Here is a 14,002-nt window from a genome sequence, read left to right on the forward strand (position 1 = left end):
GGGATATTCTTCTCAGCAATGGCTTCCTTAGGGTATTAAGCCCAAAAATGGAGTCTCTAGTTCAAAGGGTTTGGACATTTTAGTCACTTTAATTTCATATTGCTTTCCAGTATGGTTGCACCATTTCACTGCTTGACCAGCACTGTATTAGTGTGCCTATCATTTATTTCTAAACCCTTGAGGAAGCTTTTAAATTAGAACTGACTCCTTGTGGAAGCTTATCAACTTGTTTTTTGGCGTAAATAAATAATTTACTGGGCTTTATTGTTTTGATTTTCTGAAACAGTGACGGAGACCAGGGCTAACAGAATAGTTTGCTGGCATGTAGGATTTATATTTGGTCTGTTTAGTTTCAGTTTAGCCTTGTTTCTTAAAATAGGCTTTTTTAAAAGTTTACTATAAAGTAACACAAAATTCCTGTGATCATCTAACATGTGCTTTTAATTGTTCTCTCCCTCCCATGAAAACTATCTTCATCAGTGAAATGGCTCATTGTACCCCTAGATGTGGAGGACAACTGTACCACAATAATATCATAAACTTGTCTGAAGAAATGTATACATTCAGGATTTCCAAAGAGGGTCTAGAACAGGGGTTGGCAACGTATGGCTCTTTCTGCAGGAGCCATAAAGTCAATTTTTTTTTCAGGCGCTGTTACAGGAGCGCGCACTGTGAGCACTGTACGGCTCTCACGAAATTACATTTTAAAAAATATGGCGTTTATGGCTCTCATGGCCAAAAAGGTTGCCGATCCCTGGTCTAGAAGGACTTGATCACCAGCCATAGCATGTATTTGACAAGTTAAACTTGGTTTGTTGCGAAAAATATTTTAAATTTACTTTATGTATCTTTGTTTTCCTTACTGTAATAGCCATAGGATTCTACTTCCGCAAACTAGGCATTCATATGACTACAACATAAATTTCTTACATGGTTCTCCTTCTTTTTCAGATTTTGGAAGAGGATACATGGCCACGCCTCGGCTCCAAGGACCATATCCCTGCACTTGTTCGCAGTAATGCCTTCTCAGAGAAGTATTTAGAACTACCAACTGAGAGAGCACTGGGTAATGCCCAGTCTGTAGCAGTATCTTCAAAGGACCCAGAAGCATTAGAGGAAAACTACCCTAAAGGCCTGACTTTAAGGATACATGACTCTTTGAATAATAGCCTTCCAGTTGGCCTTTCCTCTTCTAATTCAGCAAATCCCAGCATGGACCAAAAAAACTTAAAGAAATCAACTCCTGGCCAGATGAAAGCCCGAGAAGTTGAAAGGACCCCTCCAGCTAACTTTAAAAGGACACTGGAAGAATCTAACTCTGGCCCAGCTATGAAGAAGCCCAGACGAAGTGGCCTAAGCCGGAACAGTGGTTCTCCATCAGAGGGTCTTTCATCAACCCCTCAACGTAAAAACTCAGTGAAGCTTGCTATGCGTCGCAGTCTTAGGGGCCAGAAGAAACTTGGAAATCCTTTGTTGCATCAGCATCGGAAAACTGTTTGTGTTTGTTGAAGGGTATGCCACCCATCTTAAAACCAGAGAAAGATTTTTTTTTTTTTTACATTGGTGCAAAAGTCAAACATTTAAAAAAGTAGAAAGCCTTTTGTTTCTTGGTATTCAAACAGCTTTATAACTCAGCCTTGTACTCACTTGTATTATAATTGTGAATTTTGTAGATGTTAGGGTATAAGTTGCTGTAAAATGTGTGTAAATTTGTATTCTTCATAGAAGCTTAGTCCTTAGTCTCTTACCCTTGAATAAATTGTGACCACAGGACTAAATGTCTTTAAAAAAATGAAAAGAAAAATTAATAGATTTTAGAAATCTGTTTAGTCTTTTTAAAAAGCTTATTATTGAAACTGAATTTATATAAACTCCTTGTGATGAGAGCTTCAGACTTTTTAACTAAATTATTCAGCAGACTGGAAAAGTGATGTATTTTCATAGGGACTTATGTTCCACTTAAACAATGTCTTAGAGAATCTCTTTAAAATTTATTTTTTGATTTTAGATTTCATAACTGAAAACTGAAACTTAGTGGAAGCAGCTGAGCCATGCAATAGCTTGATGTTAGTTTGTTTATCATAATTAAAATACTATGCAGTATCTCTTCTCATTGTTGAATTTTTCTAACACATAAAATCTTAAGGAGGTGTTTGTGGGATGGGGTAGGGTGTTTGCCTAGGGGGAAGGAAATTTCCTTCTTCATTAACCCCCATTTTCATTTCCAATGCTATGATTATCAAGTCTTTAAGTAGTTATTTTTTTCTTTTACCTTAAAAGGAGTATGCCATTCTTTAAGTCTTTTCCCAGATAATTGATGCTGCTGCTAACTTTCAACATACTAATTGGCTATATAGGCACTGAATGTTCATCTAATAAACCAGTGTTCTGTTCTTGGTGCTGTTGCCTATTGGATTTTTTTCTTTTTTTTTAGAAAACCCTTACCTTCTGTCTTAGAATCAATACTCTGTATTGGTTCCAAAGCAGAAGAGTGATATGAGCTAGGCATTGTGTGTTAAGTGACTTGCCCAGGGTCACATAGCTAGGAAGTGTCTGAGGCCAATTTTGAACCCAGGACCTCTTATCACTAAGCCTGGCTCTCAATCCACTAAGCCACTCAGCTGCCCCTTGCTTATTATATTTTAACAAGATATATTATTTTTGTACATTTGGTTATAATTCGAGGTTCTAATTCAATATGCACATACATTTTAAATCAACCTAATCCTCAAAATTGGAATATTCTCAAAATATATACTAAAATACTCAAAAATACTAATATAATAATAAATACTAATATAATTTGAGTTTTAAACATTCCTTAATCATAAAAAAAAGTTACTTAAGATATGTTTTCTCTTGATTAATTCTTTAATTGTGCTTAATTTATTTTCATAGTAGTATGTCACTTAGGAACAATCTTTCACTTGTAGGCCTGGTAAGCACATCTTTTCAGGGAATGGTGAAAAATGAGGGCAATTTCTAAGTGCAATGAATGTTAGAATTGAAAGACAACAATCTGTCCACCTATCTAGATTTCTCTACAGAGATTGGACTTTGATACAGTAGATATTTTAATATGTTTCAAATCTGTTTTAGTATTGTCCTATTTATTCTCAGATTCACAAAGGAACCTAGAAGTTGAACCCAATTTTCTCATTTTTAGGGATGAAGAAACAGGCTTTGAGAGGTGAGAACAATGTCAATTTTTTGAAGCCGTTTTAATAGTGTTTAGCCATGATCTATAGATTTAAATGGTAGTTGGATACAATTTCATATAATTTACCCCAGAGTCTTATTTTTGGAGCAGCTTTTTTAGTCAAAGAACAATAAAGTGCTAAAATTAGATCTCTTCTGTATGTTACCATGGCTATAGTCACACCCAGCTTCTTAAGCATTTATGCAAAAGCAGCCATTTCTTCTTCTGAAAGATAAGGAAGTTAATATGTCTGGCAGAATTAAAATATTGTTTATGTGTTGTTATAGCAGAGTGTTATGGTAACCAGATAGAGTTATGGTGTAGTTTTTATCATATTAAGAAGATTAATTGCTCCATATTGATAATTTTTCTTCTATTAGACAGTTTCAACTAATCAAAATTAATAGTTTGGAACCTCTGACAGAATTGTTCAGTTTTTTCCTGGGTAATTTGGGTAATTATCAAAAATTCTTTATAAAATTAAGTTTCAACTCTCATAGTTTGGCAATTTCTACTATCTTCTTAAACATAACTTTATTTTTTAGAGGCAGCAAAGCTTAAGACCACATTTTCTTTTTTTTTCATTAACAGACTGAACTAGACCAGTGCTGGCCTTGCTAAAAATGTACCAGAATTATTTCCTTCGTCAGCTTTTGGGTCTCCTTTTTCATATCTTCCATTTCTCTTCCCCACTTTTCCTCTGCCTCTCTTAATTGGTTTTTGAGCTCTTTTTGAGCTCTTCCAGAATTTGTGTCCAATCCATATTTTCTTTTGGATTTTGCATATTTGCTTTCAGTGTCCCCTTCTATGTCTGTACCTTGCTCTTTGTCTCCATAAAAATTCATTAGTTAGGCACTTTTTTTTGTTTGCTCATTTTTCCTAACTTTTTATAGGTAGTGTAGTTCTCTGTTTTCTGGGAGGTTAGGGTACCCTCTTAAACTTCAGTCCCTTCCTTGACATTACCCATAACTTATTTTCTGAGTTTCTGCCAGTTTTAGTTCTTTGGAGATGGTGTGATGGCCTGAGGGTGGTGATCTCTGAGGGCCTCCTCCCACTGCTAATTCAATTAATCCTTTAGATGCTGATAGTTTAAAGACTCTGGCTTGGGCATAAACTTTTGCTCTCACCTTCAACTTGATCAGGTCAGGGGCTACTCAAATTCTAGTCCCAGGCTTAGGGGAGAATTTTTTAATCTCACTGTGTACTTAATCCAGTCCAGTGCACCATTGATTGCCCTATCCTGGAGCTCCTCCCTGAGCCTCTTGTAAAAAGATTTGGATTAGTCAACTACCTCAGACACAGATCCTGACACAGTCCACACAGATCAGCCCACTTCAGCACAGACTGCCCTGGGCTGGGATTCTAGATTTCACCACAGGTTTGAAACCTTAAACAGTGTACATTGCCTTGGACCTCTGTTTGTCCAGGCGAGCTCTTAGGGTCTGAATGTTGGCATGGGCTCAGGTTCTGAACCTGGAACCGGAGATGTGGGTTGGGGATGTGTGGCTTGCTCTTCACTCCTTGCTATATAATCTTGATGATTGTGCTCCCCTCTCACCCCAGTGCCTCAGATGTTCTCTGCCTACCTTTTAAGTCTTTCTTTTCTTGAAAGTTGTTTCTCTGTGTCTCCTTGGTTCTTTCACTTCTGTATTTGTTTTGTGGTGTTATTTTAATATTGGTTGGAGGGGATTCTCATGGTGACCTTGAGCTCTGCTCTCCAACATCTTGTCTGCGCCTGCCCTCCCCCCATTAACTTGAATAATGATTAACTTAGTCCTACTTTTTGGGGGGAGAGGGAAAGGGTGAGAACATAAATAAATTTATACCCTCTCTACCAGTTTCTCAGGATAACTGTTTTCACAAGTGTCAAAAAACACAAAATCAACCTCATACTAATGTTGTACTCCATGTTTAGACATAAGTCTCCCAGAAACATTTTATCTATGTCTAAGCTATTTCTAGCTTTGAGAGAATTGTCGGAACATATAGTCCCCCATGGCCTCTGACATGATTTCCCCAAGATGATTCCAGGTAATATTTATAGGAACCTTGAACAAGGAAAAAATATCTTAAAATATGGTTTGCATTAATATTCCTGAATTAAACAACCATTCTTTTTGGATCACACCCCACACTCTTTGGAATTAAATGTGGATAACTCCTTCTTTCACTGATATTAACCTTTTGGGATGGAGACTGTCCTGAGATAAGTTAATGACTAAACTATGAAGTAAACAAGCCAAGAGTCTTTTTTTTTTTTTTTTTTTTTTTGTTAAAAGGTTTGGCACCTCCCTTAATCCATTTCCCTTAAAAACCTTTTTGTCCAAGAAATCACCCACCTTGGGACTTTTCCCAAAGATTTTTAGTCTAGGGCAGCAGCAATCCTTTTAGATCCAGGAGTGCCCAAACTGTAATCCTCATACTATGTGAGCCCCACCCAACTTACTCCAGACTGGGATGGGAGGAAAAAAGGGGTAGGTGAACTGAGAAATGGCCTTAGTTGGGAATGGAGAGGGAGAAGGGAGCAGCCCCCTCTAATATAGCATGGTTGGCCAACACAGGTTTAGGGCAATAATGTTATTCTTAAGTTTTACTAAAAAGGTTTTAAATATGCTCCCACACAAACACTGTATTGTGTTATTAATGACATACAATGGTATTTACCATCAAGTATGTCTAAGATCTAGTTATGTTCATTTGGCAAAAGTGAAAAAAAAATTATGAGTCAAACTAATATTTAATAGTTGGTAAAAACTTTATGATTTTTTGAATCAAGAAAATTTTGTCCCTTTTAGGGGCCTATAAAATGTATGTAGATAAAACTCTCCATTTTACAATGGAAGGAAGCTTTGACAGATGACCCAGGGCACCCACAAATTGTTAAGCATTGGAAGAACTGAAATTTGAATCTATGTCTACTTAAAACTAGTGTTGATTTCATTATACCATTTCAGGCTAGATAGAATGATTTCTGTACTTGGGAAATATTTTTTTTAATTTAAAAAAATTTTTATTACCATTAAACATAAACAGCATTTCCAAACAAAAACAAAATATGCAAACAAAAATTGGGCTTTATATGAAACCCATGAATGCTACGTTCATACCATTTGCTTTAAGAATAAAATTCTATACTTTCAAAACATTTGTCATGATATTTGAACTTCTCTCTTGGGAAATATTTGACACCAATCAAGCAATCAACATTTATTAAGCACCAGCTCTGTGCTAAGCAATGGATTAAGTCATGTTTTATTTTATCTTGGGGTCACTAAGTCAGTTTAGAGTTTTTTATTCCTAACTGGAAAGTGAATCAATAGTTATATATGTCTTAGGAATGAACATACATAGCTAGAACTCTGAAAATACTCTTATATGAGAGTCCAAGCTTTAGATTATTTTTGCTTCATCAACTTGAGATTGGGTATTTGGCATAGGTGTTGAGAGAATGAGATGGAAAGAAAATAATTAAAAAGGGAAATCCTGAAGTTTTCTTCCTAGTTTTACTGAGGTAGGGCTTTATGGAAGGACATATGGATAGATAGGGTTTGGAGTGGGGGGGGGGGGAGAACTGGATGAAAACAATAGAAACATGGAATTAAGGTTAGGTTAGGAGACTGGTCTTAAAGGAGATGAGGGTGTTGGAGAAAATATTAAGAGACTAGGGGGACATTCATTTTGTGAATAGTCAGGATGGTGTAATGAAAAAAGGTTGCTTAATTTGGAATGAGGACCTGGGTTCAAATCCTGGGTCTACTATTTATTACCTGTGTGACTGAGCAAGTCACTTGTGACTCAAATGATACTTGGCATACATTAGGTGCTTAATGTTTATTGAGTGACTTCTCTAGGTCTTTGGCTTCCTTGGAAATAAGGCAGTTGGAGTAGATGGTTTCTAAGTGTTCTTCCAGCTTGAAATCTATGCTTAAGAATAATTAGATGTTTATGTATAGAATGATGCAAACAATCTTGCAGAAGGATTCATTTAGAGATGACTATGCATGATGAATGAGTGGGGAAAAGGCTTCTTCCACTTAATCTAGTTATATGGAGACAGGCATCAGGACTGTTTTACATCTGGATGCTACCACTCTGGTACAGTCTTTTATTACCTTTGGCTATTACAGTAGCCTTTTGCTATAATAATGCTTATGGGGTGCAGCTGTGTAGCTCAGTGGAGTGAGAGTCAGACCTAGAGACAGGAGGTCCTAGGTTCAAACCCGGCCTCAGCCACTTCCCAGCTGTGTGACCCTGGGCAAGTCACTTGACCCCCATTGCCCACCTTTACCAATCTTCCACCTTTGAGACAATACACCGAAGTACAAGGGTTAAAAAAAAATAATGCTTATGTTTATGGAACAGAATTCTAGATCTAGAGGGACTTAAATGATTTTTTATAATTATTCCAATATAATTTATTTCCTTTATAATTCTACATACTATATTTTTATGCTTACAAAGAAAAACATTCTGAGAAAAATTTCCTGAGTTTATCTTCGAGGAATCCCAAAGGAGTTTTTGTCTGATACTATTCTAGGTTTGTTTCAGCTTCCACAGCAAAAGCAATGAGTCACTATTAAATATAATAATGGGACATGGGGGTGGGGTGGGTAAGTAACTGAAAGAACAAAGAACTATGGCCATGAAATCACATGTTCCACTCAAAATGAGTTTCCCAGCTAGGATAGCTCATACACTAGAACTAATTCCTTTTTGAACTAGTGTCTCAGCACTGGGATGGAATACTGCAATGACTTTTTCAGCTGATGATATTTACTGAGCATCTAGAAAATGAGAACAGGATAGGAAACATGTTCCACGTGTAGTTTTCATTGTAAAATGTAGCCAACATAATTTTTCTGCCATAATTTTTGGAATGTTGGGTTGCTTTTATTTTGCCACTTTTTGAAATAGCAAGAAAAAAGATATTTGGGACTTCTAGCCTCTACAAATATGACTATCTACTGCCATATATATCTTTCCCATACCCTTGGACAGTCATAGAGAACCATTTGGAAGAGACTTCATAGTTCATTTGTGTAACTTGACATATTTCTTTATTATTATCAGCTTTGAAAGTCATAGTAAGCAAACACTTTGATGTACGAAGAAGAAAAAAAAAGAGAATGGCAGACATCTGTTACATATAATTTGTTTTTTAAAAGTTTCTTTTAAATTTAGCAAGGTAGTAACAAATTTCCCTGTTTGTGTCCCACTCTGACCTTATTTTATTTTTATTTTTTTTCCAAAAAATTTTTATTATTCCAAATGTTTACAAAAAACAAAACAATAGAAGCATTTTCATATACAAAGTAAAAGAAGATAATACACAAATGAAACCACAAATTGCCTATATGTTTAAGTTATTTTTCTTCATATCTACTTAATAAATCCTCTGACCTTTTTTAAAAAATCTTTTAAATATATTTTTATTACCAAAATTTTTTTTTCACATTTCCTTATGTCTCTGTGTCTCCTTTCCTAGAGAGCCATTCCTTATTAGACTAAAGCAAAAAAAAAAACAACCGTGTAAAAAGAATAAATATGTAAAACTGATGAATTAAAAAACTGACATTTTATGAAAACTTCCATTTTCTTGAACCCTCCACTCCTTTCCATCTCTTTAAAGTGTAGGTTTCTTCATATGTTTCTGCCTTATTATTGTTATTGAGTCATGTCTGACTCTTGGCAAGGATACTGGAGTGGTTCACCATTTCCTTCTCCAGAGGATCCTTCTCTCAGGCAGTGTAAGAGGGGAGACTAGATATTTAAGGTATGGTCGCCAGAAATCGATTAACTCAAAATAAAATAGACCCAGGTCAGGATGACTCTTATGGTGGTTTATTTACAATTAGGAAGGTTGAAGGTAGGGAAATTGAGAGAGAGAAACAATGGCCTGGACCAGAGTCCCGAACCAGGTAGAAATTTAGAGGCCCCAGCAGAAGAGCACAGAGGTTAATTAAACAAGGCTTCTAGCCACAAGGCCTCCTCTAAGAAGAGAGGCCTCCTTAAGGCTAGAGCCTCCAGAAACGCCAAGGAAAGAGAAAGAAAGTTAGCCTAACTTACCCATGTGACAATTCAAAGGGAAGCAGTCTGAGGTCTCACCAGAGCTCCTTCAACACCAAGTTCAAAGTGCCAACAGCTCTACACAGTAAGTTACCATCATATTTAAAAGATAGCATCTTTCGTCACTTCCTACATCCACCTTCAATTTCCAGTGGACAAATGGCAGCCTCAACACTGTTTTGGATTGCCCAAAGGGTAGTCCCTTGTTCTTGATTTGTTACTTATTGTCACGTGTGGGTAACTAATCTCCCCATTAAGTTGGGTGAAGTGACATTATTTCTGATGGCTAGAGTCTAACAATGAATGAGGATGAGCTAATTCTATTTACACAGTCTGAGTCCAGATTTGAACCCAGAACTTCTTGTTTCTAGGCCTGGCTCTCAATTCCCTGAGCTATCTAGCTGTCCCCAAATGTCAGCTCTTTTAAAGGGCAAAGGGCTGATCTATCTTTGTTTTGGTCACATAAGTGCTAATTAAATACTTATTGACTTGACTCATCTAATGCCTTCAAGCATGCCCATGTCTTATCTTTAAAAAGTTTTCCCTAGATCCTAAAATACCCTCAAGCTTATCAACATCTCATTTTTTTCTTAGCTAAAATCCCCCCAAAAAAGACCTCTATTTCATCAGTGTTCTGTTTCCTACTATTCTTTTCAGCCAAAAAAAAAAAAGTCCATCTATGCTCAGTTACTTCTTTGCCTCTGGATCTCTTCTCAAATCATGGCAATCTGGTTTCAAACCTCATCACTTAACTGAAACTGCAATTTTTAAGTGAGTTCTTAATTGCCAATTTAATATGGTCTATTTAAAAATTAATTTTAATTTCCCTCTCCAATTACATGTAAAAATAGCTCCCAACATTTTAAAAAGAATTTTGAGTCTTTTCTCCCTCCAGCCTTCTCCCTGCTCTCTAAGATGATAAGCAATCTCATATTGATTTTATATGTTTAATCATGCAAAACATTTTTCCACGTTTAATCCACTTTGTGAAAGGAAACTCAAAAAAATTAAGAAAGTGAAAAAAGTTTCCTTTGGTCAGGATTCAGGCTCCATCAGTTCTTTCTCTGGAAGTAGATGGCATTTTTAAAAACTAGTCCTTTGGGATTGTTTAGGATCTTTGTATTGCTGAGAATATCTTAAGTTATTCACAGTTGTTCATTGTCATTATTCTGTATTCTCCTGGTTCTACTTACTTCCCTCTGCTTCAGAGGGTATAGCTTGTCACTTCTTTACAGCACAATAGTATTCTATTACATACATACTATAACTTACTCATTTATTCTCCAATTGTTGGGTATTCCTTAATGTTCTAAATCTTTGCAACCACAAAGAGTTGCTTTATATATTTTTATACATATAGGTCCTTCCTTTTGCTTTTTATCTGTTTGTGATATAAATCTAGTAGTAGTATTACTGGGTTAAAGGATATATACTGTTTATAGCTCTTTGGGCATAGGTCCAAATTGCTCTTTAGAATGGCTGAAGCAGTTCACAACTTCCACAACAATGCATAAATGTTTCAGTTTTCCCACATGCCCTCCAAGTTATTTCCTTTTCTGTTATAATAGCCAATCTGATAGTACCTCTAGAGTTGTTTTAATTTATATTTCTCTAATTAATAGTGATTTAGAACATGTTTGAGAACTGCCTGTTCATATCCTTTGACCATTTATAAACTGGGGAAGCACTTCTTTCTTAAACATTCAACTTTTGTTAGAGAAACTTCAAAAGATTTTGGCACCATTATTACTGTATATTACTTTCCATTTTATTTCCTCATTTAGTTTCTGACTACCACCTCCCTCAATTTGTCCTCTTTTCTATCAGTCCCACTCCCTTTCTTTTCTAATCCCCTTCTACCTCCTACTTTCCTGTAGGTTTAGACAGATTTTTTACCCAGTTGATTGTGTATGTTCTTCCCTCATTGAGCCATTTCCAATGAGAATTGGAATGCTCAGTGTTCATGTGCTCTCCTCCCCTTGTCTCCCTCCATTGTAAAAACTCTTTCATGCCTCTTTTACTTGAACTAATTACCCTATTCTGTTTTTCCCTTTCCCCTTTTCTCAAAACATTCCTTTCTCAAGCCTTAATTTTCTATTTAGATATCATTCCATCATATTCAATCCACACTCTTGCCTTCTATGTATTCTATGTTCTAACTGTCCTAATAATGATCAAGTTCTTACAAGAATCAACTTTCCATGTGGGTATGCAAACAGCTAAACCATATTGAATGTCTTTTGACTTCTTTTTTCCTTTTTATTCGTCTTTTGAGTCTTGTATTTGAAAGTCAAATTTTCCATTCAGCTCTGATCTTTTCATTGGGGTTGTTTGAAAGTCCTCTATTTCATTAAATACCCATTTTTTCCCTTGAAGGATTATGCTCTGCTTTGCTGGGTAAGTGATTCTTGGTTGAAGCCCTAGCTCCTTTGCCCTCTTCAATATCATATTTCAGGTCCTCCTATTCTTTAATATAGAAGCTGCTAAGTCTTGTGTTATCCTGAGTATGGCTCCAAGATATTTGAATTGTTTCTTTTTGGTTACTTACAATATTTTCTCCTTGACCTGGGAGTTTTGGAATTTGCTTATAATATTCCTGGAAGTTATCCATTTGGGATCTCTTTCAGGAGATAATCAGTGGATTCTTTCCATTTCTATTTTTAATTCTGGTTCTAGAATATATAGGGTAGTTTTCCTTGATATCTTGAAAGATGTTGTCTAAGCTCTTTTTTTAATCATGGTTTTCAAGCAGTCCAATAATTCTTAGATTTAGCCCACCTACATTTATTTTCCAGGTCAGTTGTTTTTCCCATGGGATATTTAATATTTTCTATTTTTTTATTCTTTTGACTTTGATTGTCTCTGTATCTAATGGCGTCATTAGCTTCCGCTTACACAGTAATTTTTAGGGTATGATTTTCTTGAGTAAGCTTTTGTATCCCCTTTTCCATTTGGCCAACTCTACTTTTTTTTTTAAATTTATTTTATTTTATTTTTTTAAACCCTTACCTTCTGTCTTGGAGTAAATACTGTGTATTGGCTCCAAGGAAGAAGAGTGGTAAGGTAGGCAATGGGGGTTAAGTGACTTGCCCAGGGTCACACAGCTAGGAAGTGTCTTGAGGCCAGATTTGAACCTAGGACCTCCCGTCTCTAGGCCCGACTCTCAATCCACTGAGCTACCCAGCTGCCCCCCAACTCTACTTTTTAAAGATTTTTTTTTTCTTCAGTGACTTTTTGTACCTCTTTTCCTATATGGTCAACTCTGCCTTTTATAGAATTCTCTTCAGTCTATTTTTGTATGTCTTTTCCCAGTTAGCCAATTTTGCTTTTTAAAAAGTTCTCTTCTTTTGGATTTTTGTGCCTCTTTTGCCAATTGGCTAGTTCTCTTTTTGAAGGCATTAATTTCTTCAGCAATTTTTTGCGCTCCTTCAACCAAGCTGTTGACTCCTTTTTTCATGATTTTCCTATATCACTTTCATTTTTTCTTTAATTTTTCTTTTACCTCTTATTTGATTTTTAAAATCCTTTTTTAGTTCCTCTATTAATTCTTTTGGGCCTGAGAGTAATTGACATTTTTTTTTGGAGGCTTTGCATGTAACAGTATTGACTTTATGGTCTTCCTCCTTGTTTGTGTTTTGGCATTCTCTGTCACCAAAATAATTTTCCACGTTGTTTCCTTTTTTGCTGTTTGCTCATCTTCCTGCCTTTTTCTTTTAACTTAAACTATTAAACTTGGTCTCTGTAACTGTGGTAAAGGGAGTACTGTTCCATGCTTCAGATTCTTTGTGTAGCTGCCTTCAGAGCTAGGTCTGGGGATCTATAAGCTTTTAATTGTTCCATGGTGGTGTTTAATATAGGTAGAAGTACTTTCCCAGTCAATGCCCTGGTCTGTAACCACAAGCACTCTTTTCTGGCTTGGAACTGTGGCCAGGGTCCCTTGTTCCCACAAGACTTGGTGTGTGCTAGTGCTCCTCCTCACCCTTAGCTGGTGGCTTAGGACTGCAACTTGGATCTGTGTATGGGCAATGCAACAAGAGTCTTGCATCCAGAGCCAGCAAAGAGACCCCTGTAATCTCCTTCTGAGCAGTTGTCAGATGGCCCCTCCCCCTTACTGTTTATGAATGAATGTTCTGGATACTTTTTCTGCTAATTCAGCTGCCCCTAAGGCCTGTTGCCAATACAGGGCCTGTCTTGTGTGCTGCTTTGTGCTCCACTTCTATTTTGGTGCAATAGCTCTTTTGTGCAGGCCTTCTAAGTTTTTGGGCTGAAAAATTTAACCCCATCTTTTTGTGGATTATGCTGCTCCAAAATTCATTTTCAGATACTATATCAGAATTGTTTGAAAGATAATTTGGTAGAGGTTAGATAGTTCTCTCTACCTTCTCTGCCATCTTGGTTCTACCTCTAATGATTTTTTTCAATCCTCATCCTTCTTGATCCATCTGATCATTTGATTATTTCAAACTGGATTTTGCTTAGACATTTCAAATTCAGCATGTCCAAAAGAGAAGTCATTATTTTCTCCCTAAAAACTTGTTCTTCTTCCAAATTCCCTATTTTTGTCTAGTCATGATTATTCTTTCAATCTCAAAGGTTAATAACTCCCACTCCATAACTCACCTTACTCCCACATATACAATCAGTTTTCAAATCGTGTCATTTTTACCTTGACAATATCCCTCACATCTGAATGCTTATTACTCATTTAACTTAGTTTAGGCCCTCTTAACTTTTACC

The 14,002-nt window shown here is 36.2% G+C and overlaps 1 protein-coding gene across 1 annotated transcript in view; it reads left to right on the forward strand.

The window, feature by feature from the left end:
- PPM1D (protein phosphatase, Mg2+/Mn2+ dependent 1D) overlaps positions 1 to 2,103 on the forward strand; it is a 58,039-nt gene extending 55,936 nt beyond the window's left edge. The window contains exon 6 of the mRNA XM_044676744.1: positions 952 to 2,103. Within this exon, the coding sequence (XP_044532679.1) occupies positions 952 to 1,509 (558 nt within the window). The 3' untranslated portion in view covers positions 1,510 to 2,103. The remainder of the gene's footprint in view (positions 1 to 951) is intronic.
- The last annotated feature ends 11,899 nt before the right edge of the window (positions 2,104 to 14,002 follow it).

The sequence above is a fragment of the Gracilinanus agilis genome, chromosome 4, assembly GCF_016433145.1.
Source record: "Gracilinanus agilis isolate LMUSP501 chromosome 4, AgileGrace, whole genome shotgun sequence".
In the NCBI taxonomy this organism is placed as follows: Eukaryota; Metazoa; Chordata; class Mammalia; order Didelphimorphia; family Didelphidae; genus Gracilinanus; species Gracilinanus agilis.